Genomic DNA, 22061 nt, shown 5'->3' on the forward strand with positions numbered 1-22061 from the left:
GAGCCCACGTAGAAGGCAAAAACGTGGTCGAGGACTGAAGTGCCACCACTCGGCCGAGATATGAACGAGACGGACGCTGCAGTAAGCCAACTACCCCTGTGCTTACATAATATAAACGTTGGCCTCTGGGGAGCCCTCCGGTCGAGAAATCATTCACAAAACATTCGAAGTCCGTGTCTAAGGGATTTTGGAGACGGAGAAACGTTCCTACCGAGTCGAGGGAGCATTTCGTGACTTCGGCAACTGACCTTTCAAATATTTTCAAGATTTTTGAGGCTTGGTTCAAAAAATATATATACATGGATTATGTAGTGAATAATGAGGTAACTTTGTGGGGAGCAAGGCCCATGGGCCTTATTACCCAAAGTTACCTTATCAAGATTTGCGACAAATGTCGATTCAAGAATTAGGGCATTGATGGGAGTCCTTAAGGTGATGTGATCACGGAGATGCATTCACTGTTTACACTTCTTTTTTTTTAATTTAATTTTTATTGGTGGAATAAATTCGAAACTCGAAGAGGAGTTATTCGGATGGATGTTTTGCCTTATTTAGAGAATAGTGCTGATGGATATGAACGGTGAGCCACGATTTCAATGATTAATGAGAGTTTTTGTTGGTTTCCAGGTTGGGTCGTTGATGCCTGATGGCGCGCGCTGGCACACAGCGCTGGAGAAATCCTGCTCCAGAGTAAGTAAACTTCTGTTGCTCTTCATTTTCGTCCTTACTTCACGTTCTTGACCATCCCTCGCGAATTGTTACGAGACGCCTAACCGGGAAATTCGGGTACGAAGGACCTGCAGTTTCCATGAATCGCTCGAGATATATCTCCAAGTGGAAATGAAAGAAATATTATCACGACGTTTCCGGGATCTCTTCCGGACGATACGGCCTCGGTTAGGGTATGCCATTTCGTGAGATAACGGAAATGGATGTCTCTGGAAAGGTGTATTTTGGAGAGACCCCTGTAATGCGTCTAGATACAAAAACTAACCACTGTTTCGGAATGGCAATGTCTTTAGATATGCAGTAACACTGATCCCTCGAAAGATTGCTCTGCATATTTCAAGATATTTCTTCCAAGACAGTTTCGTATTAACGAATAGACGAATAGCCAGTGAAACAACGAGGAATTTAAAACAGTTGTTTACTTTGAAACGTAATTCACCGATTGAATGCATTTACATTCGTGGATTCCTCGTGTTTAAGGAAAAGAATGAAAAATATCGAAGCTACAAGAGTTGACTGAAATGTACCGTTTGGCTATGAACTTGTTTAACTAGCGAAATAACAAAACACGATTTTTCCGCGTGTGCAGTGTTTTAAACAGTATTTAAGTACGTGCAATAAATACATCAGTTTGTTCTTCATACTATGCTCGCTTGAAGGGTGGTTACTCTCGGAGATATATCGCGCTTGTTAAAACTTAGCAACAGTGGATCTAGTGGGGCATAAAGCTGAAAATGATAATGTAACTTGAGAGCTTCCGTGTGTTTTACTTTTTGTAAGATCCTGAAGTGCTCGCACTAGTTGTTCGCCGTGTAGAGGAAACCGAGATCAATTGTAACAATTTTTACGTCCCTGATTATTTAATTGATGGTCACGAACTCTCACGATTGAAACGGAGTACATATATTAATCGAACCTTCCACTAAAAAATAGTGTACGTTCGATCGCTTTAAAAGTTCATGAAAAATTGACAACTTTATATTCCGTACTGAATGTCTTTGTTACAATTGGCATTAGTACAGAATACAATTGCAACACATGTCGGGACAAATGTAACGATGCTTATTCATTTTAAATATTGATTAAATATTTAACAATGAGAAGTATAAGTTGGTAAATAGAAAAACGCAACGGATGTACGGATTGACATCGTAGACGGAATTACGGATGGAAAGGTAAAGTTATCAGTAGGAGACCTTCAACTCCCCAAAAAGAGAACTCGAAGAATTTCTGAAAGGAATAGAAGCGCCCATATTCCTTGGTGCAGATTTTCCCTTCCTTCGATAGCCGATTCCATCGTCCTGAGTTTCCTTGGGAGTCAGAGGCATAGAAACGGCGAGAATTAGCATTTTTATCCTTCGACACCCGGGGGTAACGGATGAAAATGTAAATCGTCGAGGGGATTTAAAAGGTTGAAAGGATTCGGCGTTTCCGAGCCGACGTGTACATACGCGGTGACGCGTCCTCCTCCTCCTCCTCCTCCTCCCCCCCGGAATATTCCCTGAAAGGGTTCCCTTTCCGCATTCGGGATTCGTACGCACCCTCGATCGGTGCTCGCGTGCACCGAACGACCTTCTCGTCGGAGCGAATCTAAAGTCTGAATCTGGCAACAAGAGACTGAACTTAGCCTCGCTAAAGGGGTCGGAGACAACTTCAACAGTTTACAAATCGATCTTTTCTTCGAGACGGTGAATGCCGATTTTGCACTCTCCCTTGCTACTTTCGTAGTACTCGTCACGTTTTATTATTCCCATTTTTCACGAAAAAGCGGTTGTCTTAGCTTTTCGCATACCTTTTTGGATATTTTTTGTTACGCATATTTGCTTAGAAGACACATTTTCCTGTACTGAGCTGAAAGTTTCCTTTGTAAACAAAATTACTTACGGCAATCGAAATGTTTCCTGCTTAGGAAATTCTTGGCTCCACTATAGTTAATTCTATACGGATGGTAAAAAAATGCATTTACGATAGTTTCCAGATCAATTGAGTTTTTCAATCATTTTTAAGGCCGGAAAGGGGCTTTATGGATACCGGTCCATATCGTTTTCCGGGTGTAGGTATGCGATTATCGATTTTGCACGCTAGATAAGTCCCTGTCCGAAGATCATCCGAGTAAATACCAAACCCCGTTCTCATCGTCACTTCACCGGAAGAAGAGTACACCCTTTAGACGTCGTGCAAACTATCCTAATCGTTTTCCTCGGTTGCTGATATACTTATTCGGTATACTTCTGATACGATCGCCACGAATCGTTGAAAAGCTCTCGGAACAAACTTAATAAGTATCAGGAATAATACTATTAAGAATATAGTATTGGTATTAAGTAAAAGCATTCGGAAAAGTATCCGAAGAACGAGCCCGGACTGCGGCGAGGGTCTGCACGTGGGTGGTAGGTCGCCGATGCGTTCTCCGGGTGAAAGAAGCCCGATGCATAACCGTTGCCCCGGTGCATCGGTCTCTATGCAAATCCGCGACTCAGCGATCCGGGGAAAACGAGCAGGACCCAAAGGAAGCAAAAGGGAAACATAGAAGTATCCCAGCCTCGCAGCTGATTAACGTCCGCCGTAACGGAGCGGATTAATGATCAGTTATTACCGCGGAGAGGCCGGGCGCATTACGGCGCGGATCAATTAACTACTTAGGGGCCTTCGGTGTTCGAACAATCGGCACGGCCGGATCGATTTGGGGTGAATTACTTCCGGTGGAGTCGTCGCGGGGGGCGCGCCGCGCGGCCCCCTAGACTCGCTTTTCATTTCGTTCGGGCCGCGGTACGCTTTTGCGCCGCGAGTCGGCACAGAGGGTCGTTTATGATTTCATGAGTCCTCCGGTGGACCCATCGAGCCGCGGAGACCCGCTCGGAAGGCGCGATTGATTTTTCGAAACGATTCGCGCCCTCCGGCGTCCGGTCGCGAATATCACGGCGCCGGGGACGTGCTCCGCTCGAGCGTTACAGGGGGTTACCGGGGCCTCGTGTTTTTTGACTTCCATTTTCGCTTTCATTTTGCCGCCATTTATAATCGGAGCGAGATTTAATATTCCCCGGGGACGTTTGGGACGCTTTACGCTTTCCGGGTCGAGCCGTGCGTTACCGCCGCTGCGATATAGCCCCGTGGTCAAAGGGACGACCTCGGCCTGACCAATGGCTTTGGTGTCAACGCCGGTGTCAATGTCCGTGTCAACGGCAGCGTTGACGACGGCGGAGGCCACTTATCCTTTGTCCACCCTTGGCTTTTACCTTCCGGATATATTTTCCTACGAGCCGTTCCTTTTTCCCCGAGACGCCGCTTTTGCTCGTTCACGTCAGCGGACAATCGTTCATCGTACATCATCGTAAATTTCCGCACGTCGTCCCGGAAAATGAATGGCATTCCCGTTTTTCCGACATCGATTTAAATGGACCTTAACTCCCTCCTTTGCGGGGTACTCTCTGCAGGAACACTCTTCCTACGATCATCCCACGACGCTAATTGCAGCTTTTCGATGCCCCCTTATCGTGGCCTACCCCGTTTCTTTTACACGTGTCCTCGTTTACGAGCCACATCCCGATTAGATTCGGACATGATTGCCCAAACGTCGGAAGAACGTTCCAGAGTTTACGAAGATCGTTATCGTATAAAATATTTTTCAAGTATAACTTCTTATGCGGCGCTCGACCCTCCACCATTTGAGGAGTAAAATGCTGGAAAAGATTAGATGTAACGAAGAAGCGTTACGCATTGGAATGTATCCCCTCTCTCTTTCCCACATCCCAAGCCTGTGACGCCATGTATTCCGTATGTGTGTGTATATATAATATATACGTGCGACATAGCGACGTAACGCTATCCATCCTATCTCGAGCGAGCCTATATAGTCTTCTTTCCTAGCCGGGCGAATGTGTACATTACGGAATACCGAGTAGTATTTTGTGTCAACTTTCACGTATATGTTGGTGAATACATCAGTCTGTATATACATATGCAATGGGAATTAATATAAGTGACTAGATGTACCCCAAGCGCAGACGCGCCTGGCTTCGGCGGCACGGCTCTTCGCGGTGGCTCGACTGTGTCGAGTTTGATCAACCAATCACCGAATCTCGATCATGCGATCGAAATTTTTTTCATCCGATGAAACTTTTGACAACCTCGACCCCGATTTAGGGGGGACGTGTATCGGCGATTTTCAAAAGACGAACCGGAACACGCTGAAAAAGCGGTACCTTTGTTTCGTGACATACGTACATACCCACGAAAACAGCGCTTCAGTAAATGGAGAAAAAAGTGAAAAGGAAACAAACTCTATAATTTGGAAAGCTGGACCTTTCATTTTGGGAATAGAAGCTCCGTCTATAAGTAATGCAAATGAATTGCTGAAGATTACTTCGGTCGTGTGTCCCGCGACCAGTACATTTCTTTTTTTCCATTCCACTTGATTTCCTCGAGCACTCGACGTTACAGGCTTCTAAACTCGTGCGGTGCTCCGCCGTAAAAGACAGAATAGGTGACTTTCTTGTCCTCGGCCGAATGGAAACGCTAAAACTAGCGGCGGACTAATTATCAGGACCAGCCGCAATCTCCAATTGCCTCCACGCCTTCGCTCGCCGGGAAGTCCTCGTCTCGAGTCCTCCTCGTCGAAGGGGTTCCCCGAGGACGTTAATCACCGGAATTAGCAGTTATCGCCGGGCTGAGCGCGCCATTGAGTAAACATCCCCGATTCGCCGTAGAATATCTAGATTTCTGTTTGTTCGACGAGTACCTCTCCGAGGTCCCACTCGTGCCGCGAGTGGTCCAGATCGATCCCTAGAGCCCTGTGAGTCGGCGACCCCGACCCTCCCGAGGGCGATCTTCCGCAGATCTTAACGGCGTTCACCACCAAAGTAGGGACGATGACTTTCACCGCTAGATGGCATTAACATCGAATTCGGTGGGAGGTAACCAAAAAGTACTTTCTCGCTCGAATAAGTAGACGCGACGCACCATGGACGGTGTTTAGCGACGATCGAAAAATATGTGCGTGCCTTACACGTATAGGACTCACGCAATGGCTAAACGTCTCTGACTTGGCGTCGAAGCGGGTGTGTCATCTGGACGCCCGCACCCTCCACTTGGACGCTCCTCCTAGATTTGGCAAAGGTTGTCAAAAAAAAGTTCAAATTCCTCGCGAGGAACCCGAAAATCACGAAAACGGTACTCCACGGGGACAACGATTTTGAGCGTATTTCTCAACCGATCGAGATCAACGAGTGCTCCTTTTTTAAGATAAAACCTTGACGTGGGTTCATATGGAAGCGATTTTCGATAACGCATCTCCTTCCTAGTTAAAAGAGCATTCAAATTATGTCGTAGCACTTTTTTTATGGGAAAATTACCACTCATCGAAAATCGCTCACATGTAAACACAGGTTAACGTTTTATCTTTAATACGAGCACTCGTTGAGTTCGATCGGTTTAGAAATACGCTCAAAATCGCTGTTCCCGTGAGGCTCTGCAAAATCGCTGCAGTGGTGAGCGCCCTTAACCTTCCCGCGGAGGCCGAGGACCGCCCTTGCGACCTCTCCGACCAGAGACGGACGGCCGACTTCGTCGCGCCCTCGAGTGCGTGAAATTACGCGAGTGCACGCAACGCCAAGCCATTGTCACCGATTAGACCGCGACGATTGTTGCCCGACTGCCTGCGACGCGTTCCCTTTCATTCGAGCACGTCGCGTTCCTTCCTCCCCCGCGTAGGTATGTTCACATGTACGTATACATGTATGTGAATATGAATAATCCCAAATCTTGTACACGGATGTCTGACGAGAGATTCAGATATATGGATAAAATATATAAATTTGGAATAAAAAGTACATTGAATTATTTGTTCACATATAGTTTGTGACATTTCATTTATGTATATTTTATAATTTACGATTATTTGTGTTAAAATATGTACTTCGTTTTGTACACGTAAGTGTATATGCAGGGCATACGTGTGCAAACGAAGTAGGGCAGATCGGATCCAGTTGTAACAATTTTGAGAACAGAATTTTTTTTATACGTGTCCGAAAAATGTCTAAGCAATGGAAATAGCGTGCTCTAGTTGTAACCGTAGCAATAAATGGATTTAGTTCCTGACTTTCGTTACAAGTATCTGAAATGAATTATTAAGATTATATGTTTATGGTGTAGGATCGAAAGGGCTATATACCCTTCCACTTTCCCTGCACGATTAACTTAGCCGACTTACCTTCCAACGAGAGGCACTTTCGCGTTAATTTCCTCGCTCGTGGTGTACCGGCGAGATAGTGGGCTGGAGATGTTCCTCCCTCTCGACGGGGTGGGAAGCCGAGGGGAAATGTGCTAACAAAATGCTCATCTCCACATTAAACCCATTCCCATTTTTCTGATTCCCCGCGCCCATGAGTAGTTCCACGTTTATTGCTCCTCGCGCTACCCCCGTTGATCCCGTTGTTCGCCTTGAGGAATCACCGAGGACGTCGTCGTGCTCGTCCACCGGAAAGATTATGGAAATCAACCCGCAGGATAGGGGAGCTGCTCGTGATGCTCGAAACGGACGACAAGAGACAGGACTTGCGATTCCCTCGTGCCGAGTAAACGCTTTCGAGTGGCTTCGCTAATTCGCAATGCCGTTGATGGTTTCTAACCCATAACCCAACCAGGGGGCCGAAGAAAACGATCCCATCGGGGACGGGCCTGGATCGTTAAAGCTGATATGAAAGGGACATTCTGTATATATAAACTTGTATTTATCTCGAACAAGAACCAAAAAAAAGACATTTTTTTTTTCGAAAAATGAAATTCAAGAACATCGCGTTCTTCCCTGGCGCCTCCATAATCACGTGTTAAACTTTTAGATAATTCGGTGCACCCAGTTTGGAGAAAAGTTGGAAGTCGTCCATAGCGTGATTCCATTCGATCGCGTCCAACTTGGGGTGGTTGGGTTCTTGTATGTTGCAAATTATTATATACAGGCGACAGGATACAGACTCTTGTATTTGAAATTTGTATTAATTATTTGTCTTAAGGGAAGTCACCTTCATTAATGAATTATCAGCAAATTTAGTTCGAAGTAATTTCTAATCGTTTCGTTTTGAAAACCGTGTTGAGCTAATTTGAAATTGATCTTTCACTTATCGACGCATTTGGTGATTGAAATTAGATTAATAATTTTACTCATAAAATCAATATGTTCCAATGTACCAAATCGTATGTTTGAAAGCAGTATTTCAAAATGTGTAAACCTACAAATATCTTATTAGATTATGTCGACCTTATTAGGTAGTTTTAAAGAAGGAGGACGCCTAAATAATTACATTATACTACTACTTTAAATGAAAGAGGAGAAAGTAATATCTTAAGCATTTTCATTGCTAGATGCTAAACGTAACATAAGGAATGGATATCGTTGCATTTCAAGTAGAATCCACTTCGGTACTGCTAGGAAAAATACGAACCTCTTGCCATGCCTATAGTTCCCCGGAGATAAAGGAACGTGCCTGAGTATTAGTAATTCAACGGATTCTAGCAACGAACTGCGGAAAGTCCGTGAAAAATAAACCGAGCACCGTGACAACGAATGGCGCTAAATGCAGTTGAAAAGTCACACTTTGACTCTGCAGTGATAAACATTGCGACAAATGTTAAGAAACGACGCGTTTGTGTCACGTCCAACCCCATCGCACACGTTGAATTAAATTTTGTTTCATTGCATTTTCTTGCATGGTCGGTCCATTCCATTCCGCGAGACCAGCGTCACCGTCGGCGCCGAAATAATATCTCTCCTCCAACAAACTCGCCTCGTAAATGCGGCTTGTAATTCACTTCCCGGATTTGTTAGCTTTAGCGACCCGTCGGTCTGACGTCCCTGACCAATTTAAACCTCCTGGCTTGAATTATCGCAGGACGGAAAACTCGATTAGGCCGAAGGGCAAGCCCGACGATTTCTCCTGGAAGAAAAGTCGATGAACCTCGGACATGAAGAGCACCCTAACGCCCACCACGGCGTGAAATAAGGAACGCCGTTAGAATTTTAATCCCTTAAATTGCAGATAAAAATCGTATTTTATCTTCAATCGCATTTAATCCCTTAAATTGCCCATCAAAATGCGGAGAGGATTGTATTTTACTTGGACGTTGTTAAGGTGATATGAAAGAGTCATTCTATACATACAAGGCGTCAAAATATTTATCAAATTTTTCTCCAAACTGGGCACACCGAATCGTTGGAAATTTTAACACGTGATTATGGAGGCCCTAAGGAAGAACGCGATGCTGGTGAAATTTCATTTTTCAAAAAAATATATGTGCCCGTGGTTCTAGTCTGGGATATATAACAGGATACTTGTTTGAAAAATGAAATTTCATGAGCATCGCGGTCTTAGAGCCTCCATAATCACGTGCCGAAGATTCAAATTATTCGATGCACCCTGTTTGGAGAAAAGTTTTATAATCATTTTTGACGTTTTGGTATATATATGACACTTTGCCTAAAAGACCTAGAATGGTCCTTCGAATGTTTACGCAATATTTGTATACCTTAAACCATGTTTAGAATATACAAAATTGATTGCGATTCATTATCGTTATTTTCGTCCAAATATTATCGCTATTAAACGCATAATTTTGTATCTTACCGAATTTCCCAAAATTTTTCAATATTAACAATTCGCATTGGGCCATGAATACGCGTACAGATATGTACCCTGAGAGAAATCAAGTTGATCCATCATAATGGTGCGTAGTAGTAATTGAAATTTAGTTTGAAATGATTGATTTAGTAGTATATTTTACCATTTGTAAACTAATTATTTCTCACTGTAGTTGCATATCGTATCTCTTGTAAGGACTGTCCCCTATTTCGTTGTGGTAATTGCACATTACTACATTTTTCTCAGGGTAGGTGTACCTGTCAGGTATTTTTTCATTTTGCGGACTGACATCTAATACTTCAATTTAATTTCGATATAATACTCCGATTAATTTTCAAACTGTTATAAATTCATATAAAAAAAAAAAGCAAGCCTTGAAAATCTATTCTTACTCAGTCTAAGAGTCACTCGGAAGATACACGTCACTTACTCGGCTATCCTTGGAGGGACGAAGGCAGGATTAAATAATCCAGCTCGATGTCGGGGTAATGGGATTTCCAACACCAGAGGCTCCTAGCGAGTTAACAAGTCTAATTAGAAATTCAGCTAACTGCCGGAAGTCGCGAGCGAGTCTGCAAACGCCTTGTATTAATCAGCTTTTTGTCTTCTTAGGCCGTCACACATAATTTCGGCCCTGATCCGCGAGACGGAGGTGCGAGCTCGCCCTTTAACCCATTTGCATCATTAGCGTGTATATATATATATGTACGCTCAGTTTTCCTGGTCACTATCACCGGAGCGTATATACGCGCTCAATTTTAGTGGTCACTAGCATTCATCCTGAAATTTCGGTGATAAGGACCCTCTTTTTCATACGTTGAAATATTCGTTGAAAATAAAATTAACTCGGCCACGTTTCTGACCGTAAAGGCATATATATATTCATTGTCAGATTTCGATAACCTGTGATCCGAATCGTGTCTTATCTCTCGTAGCAAGTTTCGCGGTGGAGAACCTTGTGACGGAAAACCTCACGCCTTGTGGATCAATTTGTTTGCGTCGCATGCTTCTGGTAACCATTCGCGAGGGTCGGCTTTCTACCCTTTAACCCGTTTTCTCGATCACGTTCGCCGCAATGCTAGGGCGCAAGTGCATCGCAGGTGGAGCAGTTTGGCGAACTAGAATAGATATTGTAAGCGCGTGTACCACCCGGGGCCAAATAAACTGAGGGTAAGTACCAACTCAACTGTCGAGTTCTAGGTACACGACCTATAACCTGGTCTCTAGTCCCGAGACTACGGTCATTCGCAAACTGACGTAGACCTCCCCTAGCTGACAACAATTGATCCCTTAAGGGCGCTCACCATTCCAGGGATTTTGCAGAGCCTCACGGGAACGACCATTTTGAGCGTATTTCTAAACCGATCGAATTCAACGAGCGCTCCTTTTAAAGATAAAACGTTGACGTGTGTTCACTTGGGAGCGATTTTCGATAACGCAACTCCTTCCTAGTTAAAAGAGCATTTAAATTATGTCGTAGCACTTTTTTATATGAAGATGACCACTTATCGAATATCGCTCCCATATAAACATAGCTTAACATTTTATCTTTAATACGAGCACTCGTTCAGCTCGATCGGTTTAGAAATACGCTCAAAATCGTTGTCTCCATGAGGCTTTGCAAAATCGCTGGAGGGGTGAGCGCCCTTAATGAACCTTCTCTTTGCAAGTCAGCTACAATAATATTCATTCCACCCATCCCTAAATTAATAATTTTTGACAAAACTCTTTTTGCTCTAACGTCTTTGTGTATGACATTGGCAGTGAATGCAGGTGGTCGTATACAAAAGATATCATTGGTGCTTTAGTGCTGTCGATGCGACTGTTGCCGTGCCAGACCCGAAAGTGGCCTCAACCTGGGCGTCTTGTTGCCAGGACGGAGGTATAATTTTTTATGAAAAGGAGAGGGTTTTGTCGATCGGAATCGAAAGCTCCAAATCATTCGCTTTTATTCCCTCGATGAGATATCCGATCGGGCCAGGTGATCGAGAAATCGAGTAATCGAGCAATCGGCCAGTCGATTGGCTTCGCGTAACCGGTCGGGCAAGATGGCCAATCACCTGGAACGTGTGGGCATCGCGTGGCCATCTAGAGACCAAGAACTAACGGTGCGGGTCAATCGGAGTTCGATCGATCGATAACGCCGATCGGAATGACCCCGTGTTTATGGGGAGAAATGCGTACCGAGAATTTTACGTGCGCGATGCTGGAAACTCGCGGTGAACTCGGATTTTGACTTGATCGATGTCGGTAAAACGGATTTTTCTAAATACGTACGTTGCCGATGTTGTATTTTATATTGACAGCTGTGTCGAATTATATTGGGTATTGTATTAAATGACATAATTCCGAGGTGCTTGTAAGTCACGTGTCAAAGTTTCAGACGATCCGGTCCAATACCCTTAAAAAAAAGTGTCTTATTCGAGTCGACTAGTTTGAGGGGAGTTTCACTTCACCTTAATTGTCTTTCCTAACCGGCATTGGGTACATATAAATCGATCAATGGGGCCCTACAGTGTTGAGTTGTGGCACAATAATATTGTTTAGTATCTTTAAATGATGCTTGCATATTGAAACTGAGACGAATTACATTTTTACCATGGCACGTCTCAGAGCATTCGAGGTCGAAAATCGAGTTATTCGTATATTGTTGCTTGTGGCTTTCTTTGCTTTGGCTTAGTAGCGTAATTTTCTTTACAGATGAATGTTACGTGTACTTCTTGTATTGGAACGTTGGTTAATTATTTACAGAAACGTAATGATCCACTACCGTGTGTCGAATATAAAATTGATTGTGACATAGTGGCTGATTGAAATTACATCGTAACAAATGGACCATTATTAATCCACGCTCCAGATGGTAGAGCATGAATATTTATCATAAATTATGGAACAGTTCATTGAAATATCAATTACACAAATTTGGTTTTAAGTTCGCAAGTACGAGTGGGCGCTTCACTGATTATTGCGTGACTGAATGTTTGTTGCATAAAATAATTTCTGAGATTCGTAAAAAGCCAAGAATAAAGTTAAGATATAAAAAAACCTGATTTACGTTGTTTCGTAAAATATCATCGATATCTCTTCAGGACAATGAGAAAACGCATGCATGAAAGGAAGTATCTCCAAATTTTCACATGCGAACTCTGAAAATATATTACAGCACGTATGGTTATATAATACATGTCGCGATGTAAATATTAAATTTTATCGAAAATACTCAACTGCATATTAATTTTTTAAAGGTGTTATTTTAAAAATCGTTTGTGCAATGGACTTCTAACTCCCATCGGTAAAATTAACAAGTGCGTATTGATATTGTAAGGTGTAAAATTGATAAGATTTTTACATGAACACTGATTTTTCAGCAACATTCAGGTACAGATTCTAATGAAAATAAAATTCCAAAGAATAAGGAAAACCATTTAATTTCAAGTAGGTCCAATTTAAAACTTCATTAATCAACAGAACGGTGATATATATCCAAAATCTGTCCGTTGCGGGAGGCTGTGAAGCGAAACTGCTATAAGAAACAGCTGCTGCCGTTTTATATTAATAGTGCTTGTCTTCATCTCTCCTTCTCGCTAAACGATGAGATCCCTTAAATTTTCATCATATCACAACTCGGCTCCCTTCAAGCCAATTGCATGGAATAATGCTGACTAATTTCAGTCGACATTTGAGTATTTAAATTAATTCGTCCGTGGTCTGAATTGAACAGCATATGCACGGATGTAAAATGCATTGCAATCGTAGCTCAGATATGTCTTGTGGCGCTGAAATGCATCCAAACTAGTTTATCAAGCGAGTTCTTTATACTCGATGTGTTCTACAAAATACATGTTTTTTCCAGCAATAGTCGTAAATCTCTTTCTGTCGACCCATTAAAGAAAAATGTTTCTTAGTATTCCGTTGTTGACCCCTATTCTATATACTTCAGGAAATTAGCTGCATTTGAAATAAAGCCCTACCACAACAAGACAAAGTAGTAGTAAAAGCCATCGCGATTACACCCGGATTACGACAGCTTTCTGCTGTTTCATCTATCTCCTCGTTGCAACAGTGAATTGCATTTCAAACAGGGAATCGATTGAAATTACACATGTCCCGCGGCAATGAAGGCATAATTTCTCCCCTTGACCTGTTACTATGGAATAACAATTGACGATGATTTTTACGCCCTATCTTAAATCAAACGAGATATAGGTGTAGCCCAGGGCAAGAAAGGAATGCCGACTAATTTTACCCGGGACCGAGTTGAGAAGCGCTTTTAATCTATTAATTAAACTCGTAATCTCGAAATCAACCCTCCACCCGAGGCGCTGGTGGAAATTTTCTAGAGAGTCGTTCCTGGATCCCCAGATTTTCCAACCGCTGAGGGTAAAGCGAATGGATCAACGACACCCCTCTCGACCTGTTCCCGTCCACCCTCGACACTGTATGATTGAATCTTGGGTAATGCTTTTTTACCTTCATTCCTCTCTCCGTTCGTCCCTTTCCGGCATTCCCTCGTTCGCAGTTCCGTTTACGGGAACCACTCGTCGATTTGCCAACGGTTATTGGTTTAACTGGAAATCCGATAACGACTGCTAACCCTTCGTCTTCTTGGTGTACCAAAATGCTCGATTACATGCCGAGGGAATGCACGCAAGCAGCCTTGGACACCGCAAACCCAGGGTACGTGTACTTATGTATACTTTCTGCGGTCTACGGTATACGAGGAAAGATGAAGAGTGACGGTGAAAGATGAGGCGACTAGTACAAGTGAAACCAAATATCAAGGGTGAAAAGAGTACATCTGGAATGACCTGTCGATTTTTTCCTCCGAGACTCTCAAAAATCCTTCGAGAAGAGGAGAAATCTACGTGTTAGGTCTAACATATTCATAGTTTATAGTTAAAAGCAAAGACGCTGTGAATTGAATTTTTCAGTAATGAAAGTATACTTGAATACTACCTACACCGTAGATAGGATAGAATTTATTTTCATTTGTTTGGATGTGAGAGGAGCGCATGTGTAGGTACAGGGTGCATACAATATTAGAATAAATTCTACGCTACATACATCCTGATGAATTTTATAACATGGTTTTAACCGATTAAAAACCTGGGTAGAACCGGGTGAGTTTCATGTAATGTATTGCATTTACTAGTCCGATTATATTGACGGATTTTTAAGATGATATGAAAGGCACTGAGAAATTTAATCGACGTCGATAAATTCAAATTCATCTATACCCTTTTTGGTTGTAATGCCGTTTTGAATACTCAGGTGGTAACATAAACCAGCGCGTTACGTTACCGATATTTATATTTATGTTGAAGACTAACACAGTCTACGTTGAAAATTATACGAATCGAAGCGATCCATATATCATTTCAGTAAAGTAATGTTAAAGAGATCAATGTAAAACTGTCGACATCTCGCGAATTCATTATTCTAACAATTGTTTAGAACCAACGTCGCCATCTATGACGTTTAGCTGCAACTAAATTCTTGCTCTAAAAACACGTGTTAGCCCCGAGACGAGTCAGCATTCTCTTTCAATCATTGGTGAAAGTATTTTCCATATTTTCCCATCTAACTGTGTAATATTCCATTTCTACGGTATTCTTAATTGTTCTAGCTAGATCCTAAAATTCTTCATTTTCGATTCTACGCCTTCAAGAGGCGTAAAACATCGAATAGGTGTACGGCCCACGCCATGTTGATTCTAGTCCATGATAAATAAATAAATTTTTGATGAAAAATGAAATTTCATGAGTTTCAGGGTCTACTTTAGGGCCTCCATGTTCATGTGGTCAAATTTGAAACGAATCGGTACACCCAATTCGGAGAGTACTTTCCCCAACGATTTGACTTCTCAGATATATATAGGCTGACTCTTTCATATCACCTTAAGTTCTTTTAGAGGAGCAATGCAGAACAGATGGCTGAAAAATTCTCCAGCAGTTTCGCGCCTATCCGTGTACAACTCTCCCACAAGGCGCGATATATAAATCGTCGATCCTAGATATTCGTGGAAACGAGCTTTCCAGCAAGTCGTTACAGCCAAAGCCGAAGAGACGAGCGCTCATAAATGCGGCGTAAAAATGACAAGTGTAGCAATACACCGGGGAACTAATGCGTTTTAAAATATCGGCGGAAGTTTGTCGCTATAAAGGGGATATCCATTTCGTCTGCGACGACTATCGAGATAAGGCTACCGATTCCTTCATTACACCTTGAATATTTAGTATCAGTAACAAGTACGCGAATTTGACCTAGATCGAAGTTCCACCCCTTATGTGACATTGGGGAAATTAACACTTGTACCCGTTGATCGTATCTTGAATTCCCAACGGAGAATTCAATTCCTACGAATAGGGAGATAGTCGCTGTCGCCTCTTTATGTGCTTCGACAACATCTGGACCGACGATTCGATGCATCGGGGTGAACCATCGGTGAAATACAGGTGCACCCATTTGCATACGTAGATATTTGCTAGTACATATGCGGAATTGTAGCTTCTCGTAAAATATAACGAGATCCACTTTTGCATTGATGCGCGTGGGTCTCGTAAAATGTAGCGTATTGAGATAGTTGCACAGTTGAGGGCATGTATGAAAAATAGTAGGTTACATGAGGTATCTTTATTTTTCTAAACGTATTTTCAACGATGTTGATTAACCTTTGGTAGATGTCTACTAGAGCTATTATATATTTTGTATGCGTCAAGAAATAAGTAGATATTTGTAGATCAATAGTGGATATATAAATTTCATCTACAATAAACGTATATATATAGATATATATAAATATTTTTTTAGGTGGATGATATACGATATACATTTGCTATACCTACAGACCTAATTAAGACGATTAATTTACGTATATTCCACCTCATGGGATGCCTGGGAGGTGGCTTTCAATGAACCCATGATAAACCATTAATTCACGAGGAGGCACAAATTGATTACCTATCCTGGCAGTTGAGTCCAGTTAATGTAACACCAAACGGCAGATATCCGACTCGTTTACAGTGTTCCTGTCTATGGCAATAACTTATTCTGCAAGATTACCAGCACCTTTTACTAACTAGTGCCTCAATGAAATACCCACACTCGCAACGAATTCTTAAACCGTCTCAACAACCACAACGAGCATCCCTAAAGAAAAAGTCCATTGCTATTAAATACACAAAATGCTACAACCTGATCATAAGTTGCACCCGCTTGCATTGCCCTCGATCTTTCAGCGCATCTTGGTACCCTTACTTTTGTTACCTATTTTTGTGCACATGTCTCGTCTTAGCCCCCCTTTGGGAAGAACTAAAACGAAACCCGACCTTAAAGAAGGCCCGAGGGAAAACATGGCCAACTTGATTCACACGATGATCACCTCCCCTTAGGGGAGAGCGAATCCTTTGCGAGCGCCATCTGGCGCGGGTAATTTCCGGAAGATCATGCCCTCGACTGTCGTCCGAACTTCGCCATCCGGCTCGTGTTTGCCCCAGCACCGGCATCCCGTCGCGTCCTGGGACATCTTCCCGGCGATATTATTAATTAACTGCCTCGAAGCTGCTCGAGTATGCCGAAATGAACTTCTACGATCGTCGAGGTCTCCAGTTTTTGTTCACCTCGCGACTTATATATCCGAAAATCTCCCCCTCGCTTTTCGTTCCTCCTGCTTCTTTTTCCCGGTCTTCGTACTTCTTGCTAATCGTTCTGCCGAAAGTCTTCCACCTTTGCGGATTTCTCTACCTTCGGAGAGTCTTGCATTTCACCAAACTGATTATGCAAAGTGGTTCGATAACATGCATCATCTAACATTCATTGGCTTGGTTTCTATCTTAACCGGAATGGTATGATGAAAGTTGCGCAACGGTTCGAAACTTTATTCTTAAGTATGTTTTGCATGAAATATGTAATTAATTGAATATTTATCAAAAGTACCTCCGCAATTGCGTAAAAGCGATCGTTAAAGTAACCACACTTACTTGGTGCTTATTCGGAAATATTAAAAAAAAAGAGAATATGTATGACACCTATCCCTATAACGAGGCAGAAAATATACTGATTCTCCCTCTCGATCATCGTTACTTTTATCACCGCCTTTGGTTACTCATTTCACATAGTTTTCTTTTTCAATTTCTTCTATCACATAGCTAGAAATTTAGCAATATCTATGTAAATGTAAGACAAAGGGGACAGATACATCATCAATAATAACCGCGTTTGTCTTGCACGAGTGATAGTAATAATTAAGTAATATGAATTTTCCTTCTGATCGTCTAAATTTTAAAGTTAGGTATGTAACATGCTTCTTTTAACACTTTACCGACCGGCGAATTTGGAGATAAATCGCGATCACGGGTATCGCAAAACCGATTAATACTTAGCCGATTAAGACTTCCGGTTGGTAAAGGGTTAATTACCGGCCAGCTAATAGGCTTTCCCTAATGGAAAAAATATTCATGCATCCTATAAAAACGATTTTCAAACCTGTCTTCGACATGCCAACTATCTTATCCAAAGTTTATCGTTTCTGACACTCGACATTTAACGAGCACGTTGTAATGAAACATTCCTGAAATAACAATTCTGGTAATCAGCCCTTTTTGATAGAAACCTTCCGCCTTCGCCTGGAGAAGGGAAATATTTTTCTGAAACGAGAATATATGCCCGTTAACCGTTATCATATGTCCGAACAAAGGTACATCGCATTACGTTTAATCATAGCCGTTGATTACCAAAACAAGCGTCGAAATACCGCGTTAACCACATATCATGTGTAATTACATCAAGCTAAACTGAGAACGGTATTCACTTGTCATTTACGAACAAACGACACGTGTCCATTCACCATTTAACGGCCATCCAAACCACAACCATGTACCCACCATTTCTCCCCACGCTTCTAACAAAACCACCAACAGCTTCGCTAACGTTTCGCCACGTTGACATTCATCGCACATTATCTCGATAAGTGTAGGAGTAATATTCACAGTTCACTATTCACAGTTTCCGATATTTTGTCGATCTCGCAGCCTGGTATGATGGCTTATTACAAGACAAATATGTGTGTATGATATTTTGTCGATCTCGCAGCCGTATGATGGCTTATTACAAGACAAATATGTGTGTATGATATTTTGTCGATCTCGCAGCCTGGTATGATGGCTTATTACAAGACAAATATGTGTGTATGATATTTTGTCGATCTCGCAGCCTCATATGATGACTTATTACAAGACAAATATGCGTGTACGCCTCAAAACGGTATTATTCCGAATAGGAGCCACCTGCTCGATTCTGTGGTCCAAGACTAAGTGCCCTTTCTGTCCACTCCTCATAAGAACAGCCTTAATTCAGCCTTATCGGTTGTTTAGGCAACAATGACGTCTTCTCGCCCGTGATCTCTGGAATAGAGCCGCCTATGGACCTCCGATAATTTTGGCTTTGTTCCTTTGTGAATATTCCCTTCATAAGCAAAATTACACGCGAGAAAGTACGTTTTGGTTACCTCCCACTGAATTCGATGTTAAGGTGATGTGCAAGTGGCGTCGAAGAGGTTTTATTTATAAAACTTTTCTCCCAACTCGGTTAACCGAACAGTTTGAAACTTTACAACGTGAATAGGAAGACTATAAGGAAGGCCCTGAAACTCATGAAATTTCAATTCTTTTCTAATTTGTTTATAGGTATTTTAAAAATAATGTATAAAAAATGAAATTTTGCGAGTTTCAGGACCTACCTTAGGGTCTCCATATTCACGTTTTAAAGTATGAAACGATGTGAGACACCCAGATCGTAGAAAAGTTTTACGAACGATTTAGCTTTCGGATGCCACTTTCACATCCCCTTAATGCCATCTATCGGTGGAAGTCATCGTCCCCACTTTGGTGGTGAACGCCGTTAAAGAATACGTTCTAAGCTGAACGTATTTTTCTTCTCCCCCGGCCTGATTTCCAAGTCTGTCGGCGGGAAATCGAAAGGAAGTGCCCTTGCGTAAACGCTCTGGCGGCGTACGCGCGATAAATAAGAGCCGGCACGGGTGCTCGGTGGATTAATATGCGCCGTGGCCGGGCGGCGGATTAGCCTCCCCGGGTGTACCGGTCTAGCCCGATTCGAGACGCGACGCGAGTCGTCTCGGCTTGGCGCGGAAGACGGCGCGAGGGAGGGGAAACAATGGAGACGGCAATTCCCGAAAGCGACTGGCACAGGCGCCGGTCGATCGCGGAGGCGCCGGATCAGGCGGCCGATGCGGGGAGTGCGCCCAGCCGGGTATTATTCTCCTCGCGACTCCGTCGCTCGTGATGTGGAGAGCGCGACTCGCACGACTCGTGTGACTCGTGCAGCGCGAAGTACGCCGGGCTAGCGATCAACGTTTGACCCGCGCTCTCGCCGCCAGTATCGCGTCGTGCCGACACTGACCCCGAACGCCGCACGCTCCTTTCAGACGTTAAGGTGACATGATAGAGTCAGCCTATATATATCTGACAAGGAAGGTATCCCAGGTCGATCTCTCCGATTTGATTTCTTTTATAATATGTTATAGTAGACTAAAAAATAAGCGACACGTATTTTTTTTTATCTGTCATTGAACGCTTTAAGGGGGTGAAACCACCATCCAAAGTAGGGCCTGTGAGGGGTGGCTCACCCCTTAATTTTTATTTTTCAATTGAGAAAATTATATTTTTCATTTCTCGTTATGAGAAAGCTTTTCCATGTGGATTGGTTAAAGAATATCATATTAATATAATATATTATAAAATATACGGGTCGTATTGAGAACCTCCTTCTTTTTTAAAGTTAGTCGGTTAAAGAAGAAGTATTTAAGAAACTTCAGTACTAACGTGGCGGTAAGACATATAATGTATGAAGTCTCCAAGAAAAAATTTAGTTTGCCCTAAATGTAACAGATGGCCCTGTAGCCGATTAAAGTTTTAAAAATCCTGATTCTAAAGGACTTTTATAAATTTTACTGCGACCTCTTAATAATCCTTCTACTGAAACGACATGTAATGTATGCTATTCCGTACATTTGTCAACGTAATACGACGCGCTGTTTCAGATGATATATCAGTTGGAGGAATTTGTTTTTACCGACAACGATTAAGTTCCTCGACAGGTTTCACTTCACCTATTTACCTAAATGTTTCTATTTGCCTATTGAAAGGAAGCACGTATAATTAGATGCAACAGACACTACCACATATTCTATGCCTCAATTTGGAAATATATTTCTTAAAAATGATTTATCGGAAATTGTTAATTTGACCATAGCAGGTGCTCGCATATCACGTAACAAATTTCGTATGCAGATAAACCCTTCCTGTATGTTCAACTTTTGTTACGTTGAGGATTAACTTTAACGCAAAATGTAACAAATTTATTTTTGTTTTAAACTGTTTTGCAAATATCGGAAATGAAATTTCGAGCACGAGTTGGACTGGAATATTTGCTACGGTGCCTCTAATTGTTTTAACCTACATATGAAGCATAACACTAATGAATGCCCATAAGGTTTACATTTTCTCTCTTGTAAGCAGCGTTGACAAGGCAGAGGTGGAGGATCCTCTACCTTTGTTTCATCAACGTAACGAAAGAGAAACGGAACACGCCCTACGGTCGCTCGTTAGATTTACGCTCGCATCTACCTAGAGATCTACCTTTCACATTTTAACACTGTTTCTTGTTTCTCGTATTCCTCATTCGTTCGTACAGACGCTTTATGTGTCAGTATTCGGCAGAAAGAATCTAAAGAGACCACAATATATCGCCGAATCATACAGGTCGTTTCTGCAAAAATGATGTTCCGCTCGCGTGACTTACAATAGGTCTTTGACGTATGATGAACATGTGATTAAAGCAACTCATGCTAAAAGACGTTTATGATGGATGCCGTATTCGGAGATAGCAGATTGCAATATATATTGGGTCGATACGGTGAAGAAAGGGACGCGCATGCTCGACTTTGCAAACGTTTCATATACTTCAACAGATTGAAGGAATTCCTGACGTACCCAAAACGTGAAAAAAGTGCTAAGAACTGAAGGGAACCAAGAGTATGCAAATTCGTCAAAAGAACTTTAATTACAACGTAAGAGCTCGCAAATATAAGCTGAAGTGAAACACCTCGAGAAATTTCATTAATATTGTTAAAAAAGATTCGTCTAAATACCTACATTGCCGACGTTCGTATTTATGTCGACAGTCGTGTCGAATTATATTGGGTATTGTACTAAATGGCATACTTCATCTGTCGTTTCCGTAAAATAATTACAATAAAATCGAAGTAGAACTCCAGAAATCCCCTGCATCTTAAATATACACAACTGTGCATCGTGATCCTTAAACAAATGATATCATTTCTCGTTTTAAAAATTGCACTTTAAATAACTGATTGAATACTCGCGTCCAAAAACCTATATTATCATCCAAGGCAGCATTACCACAGCTTTAGCAGGAAGCATGTTCAAATGTGATTACACTCGTTACCATAATGTCCACATTGTTGCGACCATCCTGCCACTGCAGCACCGCGTGCCTAATTTAATCTCAGAAATACAATTTCCATAATTCCGCCTCTCTCTTATATGCCTTTTTATTTATCCATTGCCTTTAGAAAACGGACTCTATTATATCCTGAGTCATAATGATACGAGACCACAGGTGATAACGTATGGACGTTATTACGACTTTACCCAGTGTGCTCGT

The 22061-nt window shown here is 42.2% G+C and overlaps 1 protein-coding gene across 1 annotated transcript in view; it reads left to right on the plus strand.

Moving 5' to 3' along the window:
- LOC105699912 overlaps positions 1–22061 on the plus strand; it is a gene marked incomplete at its 3' end in the record, with an annotated part of 145509 nt that overhangs the window by 54994 nt on the left and 68454 nt on the right. Inside the window, 1 exon segment of the mRNA XM_012425335.2 lies at positions 628–690. Coding sequence (XP_012280758.2) covers positions 647–690 — 44 coding nt within the window.

This window comes from Orussus abietinus, unplaced genomic scaffold (genome assembly GCF_000612105.2).
Source record: "Orussus abietinus isolate OABI.00-Male unplaced genomic scaffold, Oabi_2.0 scaffold71, whole genome shotgun sequence".
Taxonomy (NCBI): Eukaryota; Metazoa; Arthropoda; class Insecta; order Hymenoptera; family Orussidae; genus Orussus; species Orussus abietinus.